At 41.5% G+C, this 23,114-nt stretch overlaps 1 protein-coding gene across 1 annotated transcript in view; it reads left to right on the top strand.

Annotated features, from left to right (window-relative positions):
• C3H3orf52 (chromosome 3 C3orf52 homolog) overlaps nt 1-22,160 on the top strand; it is an 87,907-nt gene extending 65,747 nt beyond the window's left edge. The window contains exons 3-6 of the mRNA XM_069756588.1: nt 7,227-7,366; nt 9,589-9,662; nt 20,045-20,223; nt 20,666-22,160. Of these exons, the coding sequence (XP_069612689.1) occupies nt 7,227-7,366; nt 9,589-9,662; nt 20,045-20,223; nt 20,666-20,673 (401 nt within the window). The 3' untranslated portion in view covers nt 20,674-22,160. The remainder of the gene's footprint in view (nt 1-7,226; nt 7,367-9,588; nt 9,663-20,044; nt 20,224-20,665) is intronic.
• The last annotated feature ends 954 nt before the right edge of the window (nt 22,161-23,114 follow it).

Here is a 23,114-nt window from a genome sequence, read left to right as displayed (position 1 = left end):
GGGGGCTAGAACTGATCTTTGAGGAACCCCAACAGTAAGGGGAAGGTGAGAGGAAGAGGAACCAGCAAAAGATACAGTCAAGGAGCGGTCAGAGAGATAGTAGGAGAACAAAGAGAGAATGATGTCCTTTTCCTCCAAACACAGAGGATGCCCCCTTGTCCCTGTTTCAGGTCTATGATTAAAAAGATCATCAGAAAGGTCTTTGTACTGTCCCCTCATATATTTATACATTAAAATAAGATCACCCCTTAGTCTTCGTTTTTCCAAACTAAATAGCCCCAAGTCTAATAACCTATCTTGGTATTGCAGACCCCCCAGTCCTCTAATAACCTTGGTCGCTCTTCTCTGCACCCGCTCCAGTTCAGCTATGTCTTTCTTATACACCGGAGACCAGAACTGTGCACAGTATTCTAAGTGTGGTCGAACTAGTGACTTGTATAGAGGTAAAATTATATTCTCCTCATGAGCATCTATGCCTCTTTTAATGCATCCCATTATTTTATTTGCCTTTGTAGCAGCTGCCTGACACTGGCCACTGAATATGAGTTTGTCATCCACCCATACACCCAGGTCTTTTTCATTGACGGTTTTGCCCAGAGTTTTAGAATTAAGCCAATAATTGTACATCTTATTACTTCTACCCAAGTGCATGACCTTACATTTATCCCCATTAAAGCTCATTTGCCATTTATCAGCCCAAGCTTCTAGTTTACATAAATCATCCTGTAATATAAAATTGTCCTCCTCTGTATTGATTACCCTGCAGAGTTTAGTGTCATCTGCAAATATTGAAATTTTACTCTGAATGCCCCCTACAAGGTCATTAATAAATATGTTAAAAAGAAGAGGGCCCAATACTGACCCCTGTGGTACCCCACTGCTAACCGCTACCCAGTCCGAGTGTGCTCCATTAATAACCACCCTTTGTTTCCTATCCCTGAGCCAGCTCTCAACCCACTTGCACATATTTTCTCCTATCCCCATTATTCTCATTTTATGTATCAACCTTTTGTGTGGCACCGTATCAAAAGCTTTTGAAAAGTCCATATACACTACATCCACTGGGTTCCCTTGGTCCAATCCGGAACTTACCTCTTCATAGAAACTGATCAAATTAGTCTGACATGAACGGTCCCTAGTAAACCCGTGCTGATACTGGGTCATCATGAGTAGTGTTGAGCGATACCGTCCGATATTTGAAAGTATCGGTATCGGATGGTATCGGCCGATATCCGAAAAATATTGGATATCGCCGATACCGATATCCGATACCAATACAAGTCAATGGGACACAAATATCGGAGGGTATCCGTAATGGTTCCCAGGGTCTGAAGGAGAGGAAACTCTCCTTCAGGCCCTGGGATCCATATTAATGTGTAAAATAAAGAATAAAAATAAAAAATATTGATATACTTACCCTCGGACAGGCCCTGGTTGTCACCGCTGCAATCGCCATGCTTTTCTTCCTAAGAATGAGCGCTTTAATGACCTTCTATTACGTCGTGGCTTGTGATTGGTCGCTGAGCGGTCATGTGACTGCTCACGCGACCAATCACAAGCCGCAACGTCATCGAAGGTCCTTAACGCACTCATTCTTAGGAATGAGCGCGTTAAGTACTTTCGATGACGTTGCGGCTTGTGATTGGTCGCGTGAGCGGTCACATGACCGCTCAGCGACCAATCACAAGCCGCGACGTCATCGAAGGTACTTAACAAGCTCATTCATAGGAAGGAAAACATGGCGATTGCAGCGGTGACAACCAGGGCCCGTCCGAGGGTAAGTATATCAATATTTTTTATTTTTATGCTTTATTTTACACATTAATTTAAATCCCGATACCGATTCCCGATATCACAAAAATATCAGAACTCGGTATCGGAATTCCGATACCGCAAATATTGGCCGATACCCGATACTTGCGGTATCGGAATGCTCAACACTAGTCATGAGGTTATTCCTCTTCAGATACTCCAGTATAGCATCCCTTAGAATGCCCTCCAGGATTTTACCCACAGTAGAGGTTAAGCTTACTGGCCTATAATTTCCGAGTTCAGTTTTTGTCCCCTTTTTGAATATTGGCACCACATTTGCTATACGCCAGTCCTGTGGTACAGACCCAGTTATTATGGAGTCTTTAAAGATTAAAAATAATGGTCTATCAATGACTGTACTTAATTCCTGCAGTACTCGAGGGTGTATCCCATCCGGGCCCAGAGATTTGTCAATTTTAGTGATTTTTAGACGCCGCCGCACTTCCTGCTGGGTTAAGCAGGTGACATTTAATTGGGAATTTTTATCACTAGTCATTTTGTCTGCCATGGGATTTTCTTGTGTAAATACTGATGAAAAAAAGTCATTTAGCATATTGGCTTTTTCCTCATCCTCATCCACCATTTCACCCAGACTATTTTTAAGGGGGCCAACACTATCATTTTTTAGTTTCTTACTATTTATGTAGTTAAAGAATATTTTAGGATTATTTTTACTCTCTCTGGCAATGATTCTCTCTGTCTCAATCTTTGCTGCCTTGATTTGCTTTTTACAGAACTATCAGTATTCCTCCCCCTCACCTTCCAGTGTGTCTGTAATGTCAGGTTTGTCTCACCCATCCAGTGTGTCTCAGGCCTCTCATGTGTCAAGCCCCATCCCTGAACTACCAGACCCCACTAGTTTAATTGCCCCTTCTCCTGCCATCCCTGCGTCATCCACACTTAGCCAGGCCTCACAGCTACACCCCCCCCTTCCCATTTTCATCACTCTACCCCAAGCAGGCGCAGTTAAATAAAAATTTGTTTTGTAATAAAATAAATACTATTGTTTTTTGCCCCCAATTATGTGTGGTTAATTGTGTATTTTGCCGCCGGCAACACACACCGTGAGCCAAATAAAACACTGCGCCGCACACTTTATTTTTTGGCCACATCATAGCTCCAGTAGTTAGCAAGTACAACACTGCTGCTTTGTGTGTCTTTAGTCTAGAGATATGAGGTGGGCCAAAAAATTTATAGTTGTATTTTCTCCATAATCTCTTCCTTCTGCTTAGTCTGTGACTAGTGTTGCAGACTGAAGAGAAGATGGTGGCAATACAATGCAGAACTATACTCAACAGGTCATGTGTCCAAAAACTAATTAGTTAGAACACCTGACCTGATGATTATAGAACTGCCTTGTATAACATGATTTTACATCAGTATTTGTAAGCCAAAACCAGAAGTGGAACAATTAGAGGAAAAGTATAATATAAACATATTTAACACTTCTGCATTTATCACTCACTCCTGGTTTTGGCTTACAAATACTGATATAAAATACTGACCAAATACTGCTAGTGTGACGGCAGCCTTGGTTTGTAGAGGAAATACATAGGCGACACGGTCAAGATACCAAAAAAATAAAGTTTATTAACAACAAATATTAGAAGCATTTAAAAAAATAACTTGTAAAGACCAAATCCCAACAGGACATTTACACAACATTGTCCTGCCATGACACACGTCCAATATCAGAATAAAAAAAGGCAGCAAATTGGTCCCGCATGTGGCCAACTTCAGCAGTTGGGTGATGCTGGTAATCTGGCAATGGGTTTCCAACTGGTTCATGCAGTTCAATATTGGGTCGCTCCTTAGCCATTATGTAATGGTGGAGAACCACACAAGCTTTTACCACCTCATTGACTGTCTCCACTTTTAGATTAATGGCTGTTGCAAGAATGCGACATTTTGAGATTAGAATCCCAAAGGTACACTCTACTGTTCTTTGGGCCCTGGTCAGTCTGTAGTTAAAGATCCTTTTAGTGTGGTTCAAGTCCCGACTGGAATATGGCTTCAGTAGGTTTTCACACATCTGAAAGGCCTCATCCCCAACCATAGCAAATGGCATCGGTGGACCTTGAGTGTTGGCGAGAGGTCGTGGCCGTGGAAAAATAAATTTTTTGCCATACACACGGTGCCCTATATCCGAGTTCTTGAAAGTCTGGGAATCGTTGCCTCAGCCAAAAGCTCCAATGTCCACGGCAATGAAGCGACAGTCCGCATCTGCTATTGCCATTAGCACAACAGAAAAATATTTTTTATAGTTGAAGTACTCCGATCCTGTTCTGGCTGGTTTGATAATGTGGATGTACTTTCCATCCACCGCTCCCAAACAGTTGGGGAAATCACAGACACTCCAGAATTTTTCAGCAATTTCAATCCACATGTCCGCGGTGGTAGGGGTATAAACTCATCCCGGAGAACATTCCACAAAGCTCGGCAGGTGTCCGCAACTATTCCGGACAGGGTGGAAATTCCAAGCCGGTATTGGAAGTGGAGGGATGATAAACTCTCTCCGGTTGCCAGAAATCCGGAAGAAGAAAAAAATTACAATCAATTCTATTTATGGTGTTCTGCTAAAGACATAATGGAAAATACAAAGAATACATGTCAGAACACCCAAAATTAGCACTGGCATTTGTTTAGATTTGTTACGTACCTTAATGTAACCAGCAGATGTTCCTCTGGTGGAATCGCTCTACGGAGCTGGGTGTCCTGTCTCCGGATGGCTCCTTGGACACGAGGAAGCAAATCCCGGAAAGAGTCTTGCGACATCCTTGTATATTCCGGGAATTCGTCTGGGTTGGCATTAAGCTTGCCATACAGCATGTGATAGGCTCCACGGCTCTCACGTAGTTCGATAATGGGGTGTTGCCAAAAACGCCAATGCTGTGTCCTTCTCCATCTTTCGCGATTTCTGTGTTGCTCCCAAGCAAACACACAGGCAAGAAACAGCTTGATGCTTAAATCCAGGTTGAAATTAAAGGTCTCCATGCAAAGATCCATCATGACACAGGATACAGTAGCACACTGTTAAGATTCCAGCAGTTCTAGGGTCTATATATAGATATCCCATAATACACACCTTCTGTAGTCCCATTGGCGGTGTCTGGTTATCTAGATTTTTCTCCTGTAAAATTTTCCACCATGCGCACAAAAAACGCAAACGCATGACAAAACGCATGGAAAAGCGTGAAAACGCGGCGTTTTATTAACCGCATGCATTCCCGCATGCGTCTAAAAGACGCTGCGTTTCTATGTGTTTTTATGCATTTTTTCCTGCACTTGGGGATGCGGATTAAACGCTGCGGATTTGAACGCAAATGTGAAACTAGCCTCACAGATGTAAATCATTCAGCTGCGGTGATGAAAACTAAATCTCCGAGCACTAAAAAATACCCGGAGGTCACCCAAGCGTGCTCGCGAAATCTCGAGTAACGAGTATATTCGCTCATCACGAGTATATTCGTTATATCTCCTCTCACTCAAACCAACACTCCATCTCTGTTCAAGGCTATAAAGTGAATATAAATCACACCCCTGATACACAACATGCCACCAATCATCAAACATATGGAGTGATGAATCCCTGATATATGCTACTGTCTAACAATCAAAAATCAAAAAGTCGTACACTCTCTGAAGGGCTATGGATTCTTTGGAGCATGCAAGGATCAAATTTATTAAAGATTTTAAGCTCTAAAGTTCTTACAAGAAAATATATAAAAAGGTAAAAATAAAATGATGCACAAATATGCAAAACAGCTAAAAATAAATAAAAAACAAGGAAAAAAACTATGCTTTATCATCACACTGCCTAAGGCCTCTTTCACACGTCAGTGTCTCCGGTACGTGTACTGACAGTTTTCTCACGTACCGGAGACACTGACACACGTAGACCCATTCAAATGAATGGGTCTATGCCCATGTCTCCGTGTGCAAAACACGGAGACATGTCCGCTTTTCTCCGGCAGCACGTACCGCAATATGTCCCGCACATGTGCACACTGAGAACAGTGTGCACTCCCCTCCGTGTGCACGTACTGCCCGCAGGAGAGACAGCGCTACAGTAAGCGCTATTCCCTGCTTTTGGTGCTGAAGCCGGCATTCATTCCTTCTCCCCAGCGGCGTTCGCTGGAGAGAAGGAATGAAAAATCATGTTTTTTTTAATTTTTTTAGTTAAAAATAAAGTTTGTGGGTCACCTCCCGCCTCCCATCCCCTGTGTGCCCGCCAGCTTGCAGAGAAATACTCACCCTGTTCCCGTGATGTTTCCTCTCAGCGGCCACCGGCAGCTTGTCCTGTGTGAGCGGTCATGTGGTACCGCTCATTACAGTGATGAATATGCACACATTCATCACTGTAATGAGCGGTACCACGTGACCGCTCACACAGGACAAGCTGCTGGCGCTGAGAGGAGACATCGCGGGAGCTGGGTGAGTATTTCTCTGCAAGCTGGCGGGCGCACAGGGGATGGGAGGCAGGAGGTGACCCACAAACTTTATTTTTAACTAAAAAAATAAAAAAAACAATGATTTTTCTTTCCTTCTCTCCAGCGAACGCTGCTGGGGAGAAGGAATGAATGCTGGCTTCAGCACCAAAAGCAGGGGACAGCGCTTAACTGTAGCGCTGTCTCCTGCATGGTCCGTGTGGTCCTCAGGTGGCACACGGGCGGCACACGGCTGCCGCACGTGTGTCACACTAATGTGCTACGTGAGCACATGGACACACGAACAACTGCGGTACCGATTTCTACGGTACCGGAATTATCTGGACATGTGAAACCAGCCTAACAAAAAGTGCAATAAAACACAATAAAAAAAGACATGTAAATAAAAATGGTACGGCTGAAAACATCATCTTGTCCCACAAGAAACCAGCCACCATAAAGCATCATCAGCAGAAAAATAAAGTTTAGGGTATGTGCACACATAGATGGGATGTCTGCGGATTTTTGTGCACCTGTTTTTGTAAATCCGCAGGTAAACCGCCTTGCGTTTTACCTGCGGATTTACTGCAGAATTACTGCGGATTTACCGCGTTTTTTGTGCGGATTCCACCTGTGGTTTTACACCTGCGGATTCCTATTATGGAGCAGGTGTGAACCGCAGCGGAATCCGCACAAAGAATTGACATGCACTGCAGATTTTGTTTTCCATAGGTTTACATGGTACTGTAAACTCATGGAAAACAGCTGCAGATCCGCTGCGGTTCCTCAGCAAAATCCGCAGCGTGTGCACAAACCCTTATAGCTCTCAGAATAAAGACATGCAAAAATAATAATTTTTTCGATAAAATAGTTTTTGTGTAAAAGAGCCGAAACATAAAAAAAATATAAATGTGGTATTTCTGTAACCGTACTGACCCAAAGCACAAACTCCAGCCTGGTTTACTAAAGTCTTTTATTTCTTTACAGATATTTATATTGATGACGATGAAACAAATTTGTCCAACCTTTCATTAAACAGCACGTGCAGTTACAGTGGTTTTGTTAATGTAACAAACCCTTGTCTTTGGGATTCCTGGATTAAGAATGAAACATTGATTCAAGAAAGGGTATGTTAAATGTTATATGCAGTACTAAATGTAAGGCCGGGGTCACACGGTTGTCAATTCTCTCATCCGTGAGAATCTGGCTGATTATGCAAATGACATTCCGCTCATATTCTGTCAGATTTAATAAGAGTGTCAGTGGATTGTGCATGATAAAATCACAGCACAGGTATGGAGGAGACAGAGAAAGTAATTTCTCTAGTGCCGGCATCCGGATGACAACTGAGTGCAGTCCGATGTTTCACACTCACCCATAGACTTGTATAAGTGCTTGTGATCCAAATCTTGCATGCACTCACAGATCTGCATTGCCCCATAGTGTGACATTGGTCCGAGTGCAATCCGATTTTTAGTTGGATTGCACTCATCTGATTTATATGCTCATATGAGCGAGCCCTAACAGATGCATTAATGATAAGCAGACCTGCAATAATTCATTCCCTTTCCCCTGGGACTATAATCACACATCAATTATAGTACAAGAATGAAAAAGTTATTCCCCCCAAAAATGGTGTTATCCCCTTACCATTGGACAGAGGTGCACATGCATGATCTCCACTGAGCGCATTGTTCATGGGATGGCAGTACTTGGCTAGTTCCAGCAGTCTCCTAAACAATGAATGGAGCAGAGGCCTTTCATGCACACCTTTTGCTTGATTCAGGATGGGGCTACAGAGAATCATTCTGGAGGCTTCCAGAACCTCACTTTAGAGATCTCTGGGGTCCAAATCATCACCCCACACGTCGGGAATTTACACCACCTTTCTTAGAGTAGTGGATAACTTGATTTTTTGGGAATAACCCTTTAATCTCCTGTCACCCCAGATTATAACATCTCACACAATTCACACCTGTTGTATAAATATATACATTACAACATCAATCTCCGTACTCTCCCAATCCAAAAAATTTCCAGAGCTTTGCTGTGCCACTTTGCCACATTAAATACATAACAAATCGAGCACTGCTGCCAGTGTGACACAACCAGATGCACACAAAGCAGTAGCCAACTGGCTGCACCGCTCAGCAACCTGAGTATTATCGTGGGAGTGATCAATCCACCTTGTGTCACAGCGAGACATGGGCATTGGTATATCCCAGTCCACAAGTGAAGTGTTGAAGTGTGCTGCTCCATGGACAAATCTCAGAAATGTATATACAGGCCTTACTGCAGTACATCACTCCTCTACAGTATATACAGCCTCATCATTCCTCAACACTTCTATAAACAGCATCCATCTGCATTACATCACTCCTCGGCCTATTTATACACTTCTTCCATCTGTAGTTCATCATTCAGCCCCTCTATACACAGCCTTCATCTCCAGTACATTGCTTCTCAGCCCCTCTATATACAGCCTCATCATTCCTCAACACCTCTATAAACAGCAACCATCTGCATTACATCACTCCTCGACCTATCTATACACCTCTTCTATCTGCAGATCATCATTCAGCCCCTCTATACATAGCTTACATGTGCAGTACATTGCTTCTCAGCCCCTCTATATACAGCGTCCAACTGCAGAACATCATTCATCTCAGTCCTGTGCTACTCTTCTCTTCAGTGGATAGTAAGATATATATCTTTAAACGCGCATAACATGCTGATGTGTGACCACATACCACAGTTTCTGATTTAAAGGTACGGCACCAGTAAAGCTCTTTGCAGAAGGATGGTCTTAAACAGTTACTATCCCAGTGATTGTTTAGGGGCAAGTGGCCCCCCCAGGTGCAGCAGTGGCATTACAACTTCCATTAAATTGCCTGCGATCGTACCATAATCTGTAAGATGCATTAAGCCTGTAAATTATTGTGAGGCAGCAGGCGATTTAACGGTAAATGCTGTTGAAGCCCCCCTGATGCTGGGTGGTCCCTAAACTATTATTGGGAGACTAGCTGCCGCTGTTGTCAGTAATGCATTAAATTAAATCTAAAATTTCTGTAGCATGCATGACAGACAGGGCATGGTGCATGTTTTCCGGATACTTAAAAAACAATAGCAATCTTCATCCCAAGACTGTAAAAAGCAATGCATGATACATCCATGATTCCATATTTTGTCTTCACATTTATTAGAAATGGTCTAATTAGACCTGCCATAATCTGACCCGAAGCATTGGGGGTATATATTTACAATCTGCCTTAGATAATCAAGTCGGGATGTGACTGAAATTCATCTGAGAATCTTGTGGAACTAAGCACTGTTTTAATTTGCTTTACAGATTACCAACTTATTTTCAGTGTCTCCATTTCTGAATTATTTTTTCATTGCTGCCAAAGTTGATTATAATTCAATGTAAGTTCTTATGTTACCTCAAATTAAGAGGAATTAAGCAGTTTTCCCTTCTTTTTCATTAATCATTTATAATCGTTAATGTTTATAAAGCAACACTCCAGCAGTATTTTTGTTTTTGCTATTTGTTATTTCTGTGCTGGAGTGGTATCCTTGCCACTAGGAATATACCTACCAGCCAGTGTCTTCTCCTTTTCCCAGCACCGCTCCAGTCTCGTTCCACCTTCTTGTGACTGCAGCTGCTGACTGACCGGAAGTGAGAGATAACAGTTGCAAGTTTTCAACGCAAGTATGTGGTACCATCCGGTAGGTCACAACTAGCAGAACAGTATTGAAGTGCGGCAAGAACAGCAGAAGATGGCAGCTCATAAGTATATTGCTATTGGCAGGGAACTTACATTAGTGATACCACTTCAGTGGTGAAAAACAAATGCTGGAGTGGTGCTTAAAATATATGATTTGAGTAAACATTTGTAAATAATCTGCATTGCCTCGATATGCTCATTAACCCCTTTTATTACGGCACATGTCGGAATCCCCTTGTTTGGAATCACCCATTCCGGGCATAAGACAGCTGATCTATACAGCTGACATGTGTCCGCAACAGCCATGGGTGGAATCGCGATCCACTCATGGCTGTTAACTAGATAAATGCCTTTGTCAATCTCCGACAGCGGCATGTAACAAGAGCTTACAGGAAGCGCGTTACTGGCTCCGCCCATCGGTGACTCTGTCACATGATTGTGGGTCACCAATGGGTCGGCATGACAACCAGAGGTCTGCAGCAGACCCCTGAGGTTGTCATTGCCAGATTGCTAAGAGCGACATCTTGTGGTCGGCGCTTATAGCAAGTGAGCCTTTCTGCTGCACACAGGCGATCTGATCATTGCTTGTGTGTAGTAAAAGCGAATAAAGTACTGCTGCTTCTAATCTCCCATGGAAACTATTGAAGCATGCAAAAAGTAAAAAAAGTTTTAAAAAATATAAAAAAATATATATATATGTAAAGATTCAAATCACCCCATTTTCGCCCCATTTAAAATAAAACAATAAAAAAATCAAATATACACTTATTTGGTATTGCCGCATTCAGAACCGCCCGATCTCTCAATATAAAAAAAGAATTAACCCGATTGCTAAACGCCATAATGAGAAAAAAAATCAGAATTACGGGTTTTTTTGGTCACTGCTACATTGCAATAAAATGCAACAACAATCAAAAACGTTATATCTACAACAAGATCACCAAAAAGGGAGGCGCTACAGGTCTAGGAAAATTGTGACTGATTTTTTGTGCAAATTTTGGATTCTTTTTCACCACTTAAATAAAAAAAGAACCTATACAAGTTTGGTGTCTGTGAACTCATAATAATCTAGAGAATCATAATTGCAGGTCAGTTTTAGCATTTAGGGAATATGGTAAAAGAAAAAAAAACACTGATCAATTACACTTATTTTGCAATTTCCACACACTGGGAATTTTTTTCCCCATATTTCAGTACACAATATGTTAAATCCAATGGTGTTGTTCAAAAGTACAATTCGTCCTGCTAAAAAAAGCCCTGACATGGCCATATTGACAGAAAACTAAAAAAAGTTATGGCTCTGGGAAGAAGGGGAGCAAAAACAAACGCAAAAACAGAAAATGGCCAAGGGGTTTAAAGAAATACATTTTGATCCAGCCATACTTCATGGATAAGCATGGTATTTTGGTCCAGAAATGTTTGTTTAGAACGAATCACTTATTTTTCCAAGGTGTCTCTCAACATACACATATTGAAGTGTAAGGCCGGCGTCACACTCGGCGTAAGACAATACGGTCCGTATTTTACGGCCGTAATACGCTGAAAAGTCCCCAAAATAGTGGTCCTTATCTCCTCCTTAGGCAGGGTGTGTCAGCGTATTTTGCGCATGTCATCCTCCGTATGTAATCCGTATGGCATCCGTATTGCGAGATTTTCTCGCAGGCTTGCAAAACCAACATACGGATATACAAGGGATCCATGTGCTCAAAAAATAATAAAAACATATATACTGTCTATATATATATATATATATATATATATACAGTGGGGCAAAAAAGTATTTAGTCAGTCAGCAATAGTGCAAGTTCCACCACTTAAAAAGATGAGAGGTGTCTGTAATTTACATCATAGGTAGATCTCAACTATGGGAGACAAACTGAGAAAAAAAAATCCAGAAAATCACATTGTCTGTTTTTTTAACATTTTATTTGCATATGATGGTGGAAAATAAGTATTTGGTCAGAAACAAAATTTCATCTCAATACTTTGTAATATATCCTTTGTTGGCAATGACAGAGGTCAAACGTTTTCTGTAAGTCTTCACAAGGTTGCCACACACTGTTGTTGGTATGTTGGCCCATTCCTCCATGCAGATCTCCTCTAGAGCAGTGATGTTTTTGGCTTTTTGCTTGGCAACACGGACTTTCAACTCCCTCCAAAGGTTTTCTATAGGGTTGAGATCTGGAGACTGGCTAGGCCACTCCAGGACCTTGAAATGCTTCTTACGAAGCCACTCCTTCGTTGCCCTGGCGGTGTGCTTTGGATCATTGTCATGTTGAATGACCCAGCCACGTTTCATCTTCAATGCCCTTGCTGATGGAAGGAGGTTTGAACTCAAAATCTCACGATACATGGCCCCATTCATTCTTTCATGTACCCGGATCAGTCGTCCTGGCCCCTTTGCAGAGAAACAGCCCCAAAGCATGATGTTTCCACCACCATGCTTTACAGTAGGTATGGTGTTTGATGGATGCAACTCAGTATTCTTTTTCCTCCAAACATGACAAGTTGTGTTTCTACCAAACAGTTCCAGTTTGGTTTCATCAGACCATAGGACATTCTCCCAAACCTCCTCTGGATCATCCAAATGCTCTCTAGCAAACTTCAGACGGGCCCCGACATGTACTGGCTTAAGCAGTGGGACACGTCTGGCACTGCAGGATCTGAGTCCATGGTGGCGTAGTGTGTTACTTATGGTAGGCCTTGTTACATTGGTCCCAGCTCTCTGCAGTTCATTCACTAGGTCCCCCCGCGTGGTTCTGGGATTTTTGCTCACCGTTCTTGTGATCATTCTGACCCCACGGGGTGGGATTTTGCATGGAGCCCCAGATCGAGGGAGATTATCAGTGGTCTTGTATGTCTTCCATTTTCTAATTATTGCTCCCACTGTTGATTTCTTCACTCCAAGCTGGTTGGCTATTGCAGATTCAGTCTTCCCAGCCTGGTGCAGGGCTGCAATTTTGTTTCTGGTGTCCTTTGACAGCTCTTTGGTCTTCACCATAGTGGAGTTTGGAGTCAGACTGTTTGAGGGTGTGCACAGGTGTCTTTTTATACTGATAACAAGTTTAAACAGGTGCCATTACTACAGGTAATGAGTGGAGGAAAGAGGAGACTCTTAAAGAAGAAGTTACAGGTCTGTGAGAGCCAGAAATCTTGATTGTTTGTTTCTGACCAAATACTTATTTTCCACCATAATATGCCAAAAAAAATGATAAAAAAACAGACAATGTGATTTTCTGGATTTTTTTTTCTCAGTTTGTCTCCCATAGTTGAGGTCTACCTATGATGTAAATTACAGACGCCTCTCATCTTTTTAAGTGGTGGAACTTGCACTATTGCTGACTGACTAAATACTTTTTTGCCCCACTGTATATATATATATATATATATATATATATATATATATATATATATATATATATATATATACATACAGTACAGACCAAAAGTTTGGACACATCTCACTTAAAGATTTTTCTGTATTTTCATGACTATGAAAATTGTACATTCACAGTGAAGGCATCAAAACTATGAATTAACACATGTGGAATTATAAAAAAAAAAAAAGGGGAACCACACAAGCGCTAATCCTAAACACAAAGTCCCTAGCAGCTGGAGTCAGGGCAGGTAAGTGCCAATCCTGCTATAGAAGTACTAAAAAATAAAAATGCAACTGAAACCGCGCATAAAGGGACCACAAACACGTGTGAAGATATGTAAAAACTCGTGCAAACACTAGAATTGGTACCTGGGGGGTTTCTAGGGGCTGGACAGAACCCACCAAGAAACAGACAGAACCACCAGGGTCCACCCGTGACCACTGCTAAGGAGTGACCCAATAACCTGCAATAATAGTGTCCTGACGAAGGAGGACGGAGTTCCTCTGAAACTCGTTGGTTAAGTCTGGTCCCAGCGCCGCTCCGTAGTTGTGACGTCACATGCTGAGTCTTCTGTCGGCCATCTTCCCCCCGCTCGTATCCAGGGACGCCACCGGCCGGGGCTTTCCCTGGCTCTACGTAGCTACTGCACAGCGTTCCCGTGCCCGCTCCCCTGCAGGCTCGCCCGTGTATCTTATCGGGGCTTCCCTGCGCAGCACTCACGTGGACTTATCCATTTATCCTGTTGCACCTACATCTCGGTGCTCCGCTGTGCTGCAGCCCCTTCCAGGTCTGCTCGCCTACACGCCTTTTCATCTTCCTGGTGCTGGGCTCTTCACCACAGAACCCCATGTGCGTCCACCTCGCTGACACCACTGCACCTGTGTTCTGGTAAGTCCATCTTTTCACTATTTGTGTTTTTATCTGGACATATCATTTGATATTTTATATCTGGTAGGGGGCCCGCCACACTATTATTGCAGGTTATTGGGTCACTCCTTAGCAGTGGTCACGGGTGGACCCTGGTGGTTCTGTCTGTTTCTTGGTGGGTTCTGTCCAGCCCCTAGAAGCCCCCTAGGTACCAATTCTAGTGTTTGCACGAGTGTTTACATATCTTCACACGTGTTTGTGGTCCCTTTACGCGCGGTTTCAGTTGCATTTTTACATGTGGAATTATATACTTAACAAAAAAGTGTGAAATAACTGAAAATATGTCTTATATTCTAGGTCCTTCAAAGTAGCCACCTTTTGCTTTGATGACTGTTTTGCACACTCTTGGCATTCTCTTGATGAGCTTCAAGAGGTTTTCACTGGGAATGGTTTTCACTTCACAGGTGTGCCCTGTCAGGTTTAATAAGTGGGATTTCTTGCCTTATAAATGGGGTTGGGACCTTCATTTGTGTTGTGCAGAAGTCTGGTGGGTACACAGCTGATAGTCCTACTGAATAGACTGTTAGAATTTGTGTTATGGCAAGAAAAAAGATGCTAAGTAAAGAAAACGAGTGGCCATCATTACTTTAAGAAATGGAGGTCTGTCAGTCTGAAAAATTGGGAAAACTTTGAAAGTGCCCCCAAGTGCAGTTGCAAAAACCATCAAGCGCTACAAAGAAACTGGCTCACATGAGGACCGCCCCAGGAAAGGAAGACCAAGAGTCACCTCTGCTTCTGAGGATAAGTTTATCCGAGTCACCAGCCTCAGAAATCGCAGGTTAACAGCAGCTCAGATTAGAGACCAGGGCAATGCGACATAGAGTTCTAGCAGCATACACATCTCTACAACTGTTAAGAGGAGACTTTGTGCAGCAGGCCTTCATGGTAAAATAGCTGCCAGGATAGGAAACCACTGCTAAGGACAGGCAACAAACAGAAGAGACTTGTTTGAACTAAAGAACACAAGGAATGGACATTAGACCAGTGGAAATCTGTGCTTTGGTCTGATAAGTCCAAATTTGAAATCTTTGATTCCAACCACCGTGTCTTTGTGCGATGCAGAAAAGGTGAACGGATGGACTCTACATGCCTGGTTCCCACCATAAAACATGGAGGAGGAGGTGTGATGGTGTGGGGGTGCTTTGCTGGTGACACTGTTGGGGATATTTTCAAATTTGAAGGCATACTGAACCAGCATGGCTACCAAAGCATCTTGCAGTGGCATGCTATTCCATCCGGTTTGCGTTTAGTTGGACCATCATTTATTTTTCAACAGGACAGTAACCCCAAACAGCCCTCCAGGCTGTGTAAGGGTTATTTGACCAAGAAGGAGAGGGATGTGGTGCTACGCCAGATGACCTGGCCTCCACAGTCACTAGACCTGAACCCAATCGAGATGGTTTGGGGTGAGCTGGACCGCAGAGTGAAGGCAAAAGGGCCAACAAGGGCTAAGCATCTCTGGGAACTCCTTCAAGATTGTTGGAAGACCATTTCCGGTGACTACCTTTTGAAGCTCATCAAGAGAATGCCAAGAATGTGCAAAGCAGTCATCAAAGCAAAAGGTGGCTACTTTGAAGAACCTAGAATATAAGAGATATTTTCAGTTGTTTCACACTTTTTTGTTAAGTATATAATTCCACATGTGTTAATTCATAGTTTTGATACCTTTGATGTGAATTTACATTTTTCATAGTCATGAAAATACATACAAATCTTTAAATAAGATGGTGTGTCCAAACTTTTGGTCTGTACTGTATATATATATTTATATATATATATATATATATATATATAAATATATATATATACAGTATATATATATATATATATATATATATATATATATATGTATAATATATATATATATATATATGTTAGTGAGACACATATATGTATATATATTAATATTTCATCCAGCGCGAGATAGCTTAAAAGCCGGTAATTCAATTGCCGGCTTTTGCTATCTCCTTCAAAAACTCAACATGATTTGAGACATGGTTGACATAAAGTAAACCACGTCATATCCCCCTTTTTTTTGTATATTCCACACTACTAATGTTAGTAGTGTGTATGTGCAAATTTGGCCGTTCTAGCTATGAAATTAAAGGGTTAAATGGCGGAAAAAATTGGTGTGGGCTCCCGCGCAATTTTCCCCACCAGAGTAGTAAAGCCAGTGACTCAGGGCAGATATTAATAGCCTGGAGAGGGTCCACGGTTATTGCCCCCCCCCCTGGCTAAAAACATCTGCCCCCAGCCACCCCAAAAAAGGCACATCTGGAAGATGCTCCTATTCGGGCACTTGGCCACTCTCTTCCCATTCCCGTGTAGCGGTGGGATATGGGGTAATGAAGGGTTAATGCCACCTTGCTATTGTAAGGTGACATTAAGCCAGATTAATAATGGAGAGGCGTCAATTATGACACCTATCCATTATTAATCCAATTGTATGAAAGAGTTAAAAAAAACACAAACACATTATTAACCCTTATCTGACCTCGGACGGGATAGTATGTCCGAGGTCAGATCCCCTGCTTTGATGCAGGGCTCCGCGGTGAGCCCACATCAAAGCCGGGACATGTCAGCTGTTTTGAACAGCTGACATGTGCCCGTAATAGGCGTGGGCAGAATCGCGATCTGCCCGCACCTATTAACTAGTTAAATGCCGCTGTCAAACGCAGACAGCGGCATTTAACTACCGCTTCCGGCCGGGCGGCCGGAAATGACATCATCGCCGACCCCCGTCACATGATCGGGGGTCGGCGATGCGTCTCCATTGTAACCATAGAGGTCCTTGAGACCTCTATGGTTACTGATCGCCGGTGGCTGTGAGCGCCACCCTGTGGTCGGTGCTCACAGCACACCTGCATTTCTGCTACATAGCAGCGATCAGCAGATCGCTGCTATGTAGCAGAGGCGATCGAGTTGTGCCAGCTTCTAGCCTCCCATGGAGGCTATTGAAGCATGGCAAAAGTTAAAAAAAAAGTTAAAAAAAAATGTGAAAAAAATAAAAAAAATATAAAAGTTTAAATCACCCCCCTTTTGCCCCAATCAAAATAAATCAATTAAAAAAAAATCAAATCTACACATATTTGGTATTGCCGCGCTCAGAATCGCCCGATCTATCAATTAAAAAAAAGCATTAACCTGATGGCTAAACGGCGTAGCGAGAAAAAAATTCGAAACGCCAGAATTACGTTTTTTAGGTTCCCGCGACATTGCATTAAAATGCAATAACGGGCGATCAAAAGAACGTATCTGCACCAAAATGCTATCATTAAAAACACCAGATCTGCATGCAAAAATTAAGCCCTCAACCGACCCAGATCACGAAAAATGGAGACGCTACGAGCATCGGAAAATGGCGCAATTTTTTTTTTTTTAGCAAAGTTTGGAATTTTTTTTCACCACTTAGATAAAAAATAACCTAGTCAGGTTAGGTGTCTATGAACTCGTACTGACCTGGAGAATCATAATGGCAGGTCAGTTTTAGCATTTAGTGAAACTAGCAAAAAAGCCAAACAAAAAACAAGTGTGGGATTGCACTTTTTTTGCAATTTCACCGCACTTGGAATTTTTTTCCCGTTTTCTAATACACGACATGCTAAAACCAATGATGTCGTTCAAAAGTACAACTCGTCCCGCAAAAAATAACCCCTCACATGGCCAAATTGACGGAAAAATAAAAAAGTTATGGCTCTAGGAAGGAGGGGAGTGAAAAACGAACACGGAAAAACGAAAAATCCCAAGGTCATGAAGGGGTTAAAAAGTCTTTTAATGAAATAAACACACCGTTTGTTGTAATAGTTTATTGTACGCTCAATCCACTGGCTGAAGACCCTCGCTGTGACAAAGAAAAAATAATAAACCAACAATATACATACCTTCCGAGGACCTGTAACGTCCCACGTTGCAAATCCATCTGATGGGGTTAATTTTTTTTTACAGCCAGGAGCTCTGCTATAATGCAGCTATGCTCCTGACTGTAAAACCCCAGCGAATGAATGGAAACTAGGTCAATGACCTATAGTTACGTTCATTCGCGGTAACGCCTCTCCATTATTAATCTGGCTTAATGTCACCTTACAATAGCAAGGTGACATTAACCCTTCATTACCCCATATCCCACCGCTACACGGGAATGGGAAGAGAGTGGCCAAGTGCCAGATTAGGCGCATCCTCCAGATGTGCCTTTTCTGGGGTGGCTGGGGGCAGATGTTTTTAGCCGGGGGGGGGGGGCAATAACCGTGGACCCTCTCCAGGCTATTAATATCTGCCCTCAGTCACTGGCTTTACTACTGTGGCGGAGAAAATTGCGCGGGAGCCCACGCCAATTTTTTCCGCCATTTAACCCTTTAATTTAATAGCTAGAATGGCCAAATTTTGCACATACACACTACTAACATTAGTAGTGTGGAATATGCAAAAAAAAAAAGACATGTAAACCATGTCTCATATCGGGTTTAGGAAGGAGATAGCAAAAGCCGGCAATTGAATTACCGGCTTTAAAGCTATCTATCGCTGGATGAAATATTAATATATATATATGCATATATGTGTCTCAATGACATATATATATATATATGTATATATATATATATATATATATATATATATACCTATTCTATGTGTACACATTTATTCCACCTATTCTATTGGAAGCTGTCAGTGTGATTTTACTGTACACCGCACTGAATTACCGGCTTTTCTCGCTAACACCGCTGCGTATTTCTCGCAAGTCACACTGCTGGTCCGTGTGTGATCCGTATTTTTCGGGCCCCCATAGACTTGCATTGGCGATTTTTTTTGCGCAATATGGTGACAAACGCAGCATGCTGCGATTTTCTACGGCCGTAGAAAGCCGTATAATACGGATCAGTAAAATACAGCAGATAGGAGCTGGGGCATAGAGAATAATTGGGCCGTGTGTAATGCGTGTTTTACGGATGTATTTTATGCGCTCATACGTCCGTAAAACTCGCTAGTGTGATGCCGGCCTAATACACAGCGAAGAATGAGCTGACTATATTGTGTGCAAACCTATACATTCCCGAAACTACTGGAACAAGAAGTTAAAATGCAATTTATAAAATTAGAGTTTTGTTACGATCCTACTGTTTTATATAGGGATATCCATATTGTTAATTAAAAAATGAAGAAAAAAAGAAATAAAAATTAAAAGTAGTTGAATTCGTTTTGCTAGGAAAAATAACACTTTCACGTGGATACTGTTCATTATGAGCTGCCAGACAAGATATCTTGCATTCACTATAACAAAAAAGGTAAATGGTGTGGAAAAATATATTAAATTCATTGGGAGCGTCCTAGGATCTTAGGGGAAATTGGTTAAAACACTTTATGTCCCATATTGGAATTTGCCTTTAGGTCTTAATTTTAATTAAAGAGGAGCTGACACCAGTTCAAAAGTGGCATGTTTCTGCTGTTATCTTTATCACTGTTCCACCTGAAAATGCTAATTTTTATAGTCTTTACCATTGGTTTTGCAGGTCACAGGGTAATTATTCAGAGCAACCCAAAGACACACCCCGAGAACCTCATGATCCATGCCCTTTGGTGTAGACAAAATAAAAAGCCTCATATCTCTTAAACCAAATCGCAGATTAAAAAAACTCAAAACAAAAAAAACAGCATGCTCAGGGGAGCAGTGGGAAAAAAATAAGAATATCCAGCCACTTTTCAAGGCTGTATGATTGTTTTGGTTAATTATTTTGTTATTTAATGAAATAATTAAAACATGTTCCTGGCTTTTTTTTAGTATCAAGGATAAAGCAGCAGTCATTTACCTGGATTTCAAACGACCCTCGAAGTCTATTAAATATCCAATAAGTATAGAGCTTGTGGAAGGGATCTTGAGGCAAAATATGTATGAACTTGAAAAGTCAGCATGTCAAAATTCGCACATATCGAAGAATTCATTGCAAGGCACTTTATTGAGTAAGTATGTAATAGGTGGCAGGGATTCCCCCCACCAAACATTGACTCCCTTTGTGTCAGTGACCAGTATCAAGGGGCTGGTCATTTGGCACAGTTTCAGCTAAGTCTCCTGTTCCATAACAGCTGTCTCTACATCAGCCATTTTGGAGATAAGGTAATCTGAGCTAATCTGAGCCACAAAGTCAGCTTCTTCATTGGGCTATCGGATAAAATTAATAAGAGAATATTAGAAAACCCCAGAACATGTTTTCTGGCATCGGTCCTTCACACCCTTTTAAACCTTTACTGCTTACTCAGATTTTCTTTGTCTTCCATTAAATTTGGTTTAAAGATTTGCAAATATTAAGTTTGAAAAATAGAAAAAAAGAAAAGGCATAGGCAATTGAGGCAATACTTTTCATGAATCCTGTATCTCCAATCTGTCATTTTTGTATATTTTCAGGTATTTAAGCAGAAGGCAATCAATGGCACCTGTTGAGTAATGCGCACCGTATGGGCTTGTTTTGAAAACGACTGCATCAGTCAAGAACATACAGTACCCCTCAATCATCACCACTATCCCGGTGTGCTTTTATAAGGGTTATGCAATGAATCTTTATTAGAAATGCCGTTAAAACATTTTTTAAAGTAATCTCCAATATGTTTATAATAAAAAAAACACTTTAAATTGTTTAAAAACACAAATTCTACTTACTTGATACTGCTGCTAATCTGGGCTCCTGGATCTGGCTATGGATCAGGTCCACCTTTGGGAACTGATAATACAGTAAATTTTCCCTGCCCTTCAGAAGGGATCTTCTCAGCTATACTGACTCTGGTTCTTCTCTTACATGTAGGGAAGGGAGCTACATTTTTATTGCTCATCACTACATATAGATATGTCTATGCAAGTGCTGGAAGGACTAAATATTCCTTTCCACCAGCACTTGGCTTACCTGATGGACATGCACATTCCAATACACATTGTGTATCAGGTAAATAATTGCATTAACTCTTAACTCTATCATTTTTTCAACAGCATGTAAGTGGCAACAGTTATTTTTAATCTATATAGTAGAATAATTTAAGGTAGGACTACCAATTTACCAAAACTAGCAATGAGTATTCTTAGGATCTGTCGCCACATTTCCTATTATAAACTGCATACAATGAAGCACAAGGCTGGTACAGTTGTGCTCAAAAGTTTACATACCCCAGCAGAATTTTTGCTTTCTTTGCCTTTTATCAGAGAATATGAATGATAACACCAAAACTTTTTCTCCACTCATGGTTAGTGTTTGGTTGAAACCATTTATTGTTTATTTTTAAATACAAATGTATTTTCAAAATAGAACATGTGTAATTGATCAATCTCTTATGCAGTTTGGGTTGCAAAATTTAGTGCCCAGTCCTCTTTACATAGTAACTCAGGCAATAACCTTAACCTAGCTGATATGAGAATGCAATTTATGTATTTTACTGGGCCTATGGGATGATTTTTGGTTCCAGCAAATGATTACAATGAAAAGTGAACTTGTTTTATAAATTACCGTATGTAGGATTAGACTTGCTGTTTCACAGTTTATTGGTGTGTTGACTATTAATTCTACTGTGAAAAATAATGATTACACTTAACTATCTACATATATAATCGTCATTTGGGACTTCTGGCCACTGTCCCTGAATCCCATAAGGCACCGCGGCAGTGTCACTTGCGCCACAAACTGCTGCATCGTTACTACGCATGTGCAGGAATAGCGGTGACGTGTATGTCATTTGCGCAGGTGCAGTTTGTGGCCGCAAGTAACAGCCACAACTGTAATATATGTTGGAAAGCGCAAATGGTGTGAGACATGTCCGCTGCTCCTGTCAGCACCACTAAGCATACACAGATGTTAATTTCACTGCACTCGCATCGGGCCTATTTCTAGTTTTTAATAAATGCGCATTTTACCTTACATGGGTTGCTCTTTTAATCTGCATCTTAAGTTTAAAGCAATATTCAGAAAGGCAGCAATCAAGGTTCATCACCTGATATTACAACATGTACAGCACATTAAATATTGACCAGCTTCACACTCTCCATCCACAGGTATTACGGGTGTTGATTGACAGATCGTTGTACATCACGTAAGGTGGTTCTCTTTGATCGAGTGTTGTCTTGAGCTGCTTAACACAAAAGCATGCCACATACTCAGTTCCTACCCTCATCCTATCTGCACTGCTTCATTGTGGGGCAGTAGCAATAGCCTGAGGTGTGATGTGGAGAAGGCTGCAAACAGGGAAGCAGTGAAGGCCATTATGGTTAAGAATAGGATTCAATTTATTGTAGTTATCACAGCAAGAAAAATACTTGATATTTCCAACATCTGACATTGACAGAAACTTCGGTGTTATTGTTACACATGGTGGTGCATCACTTAGTTTCAAACTCACAGTAATACAGAACTGGCACCTGCATGTCAGTCCTTGACACTTTTAGCAAACTAGTTACATCTCCTCCTCTTTCAGATGCTCCCATGACATTAAGGGTATGTGCACACGTCAGGATTTTTTCCTGACAAAATCCTGAGAATTCTGCCAGAAATCCGCGTTTTTTTCGCGCGGATTTCTCGCGGAATTTGCGCGTTTTTTGCGCGGATTTTGCGCAGATTTTTTTGCGTTTTTTTTTTCCTGAATGTCCTTTTTGATAGGAAATCCGCAAAAAATCCGGAAAAAGATAGAGCATGTCCGGATTTTTTGCGGTATGCGTTTTTTTGCGGAAAAATGCGGAATGCATTCTAAAAGATAGGATGCATAATGTTAGCATTTTTTTACCGGATTTATAGCGTTTTTATGGCGAAATTCCGCAAAAAAAACGCTAAAAATCCTGACGTGTGCACATACCCTGAGATTTCTTTATCTAAACTTTC

This window comes from Ranitomeya imitator, chromosome 3 (genome assembly GCF_032444005.1).
Source record: "Ranitomeya imitator isolate aRanImi1 chromosome 3, aRanImi1.pri, whole genome shotgun sequence".
Classification (NCBI taxonomy): domain Eukaryota; kingdom Metazoa; phylum Chordata; class Amphibia; order Anura; family Dendrobatidae; genus Ranitomeya; species Ranitomeya imitator.
This window is presented reverse-complemented; position numbering and strand designations above follow the sequence as displayed.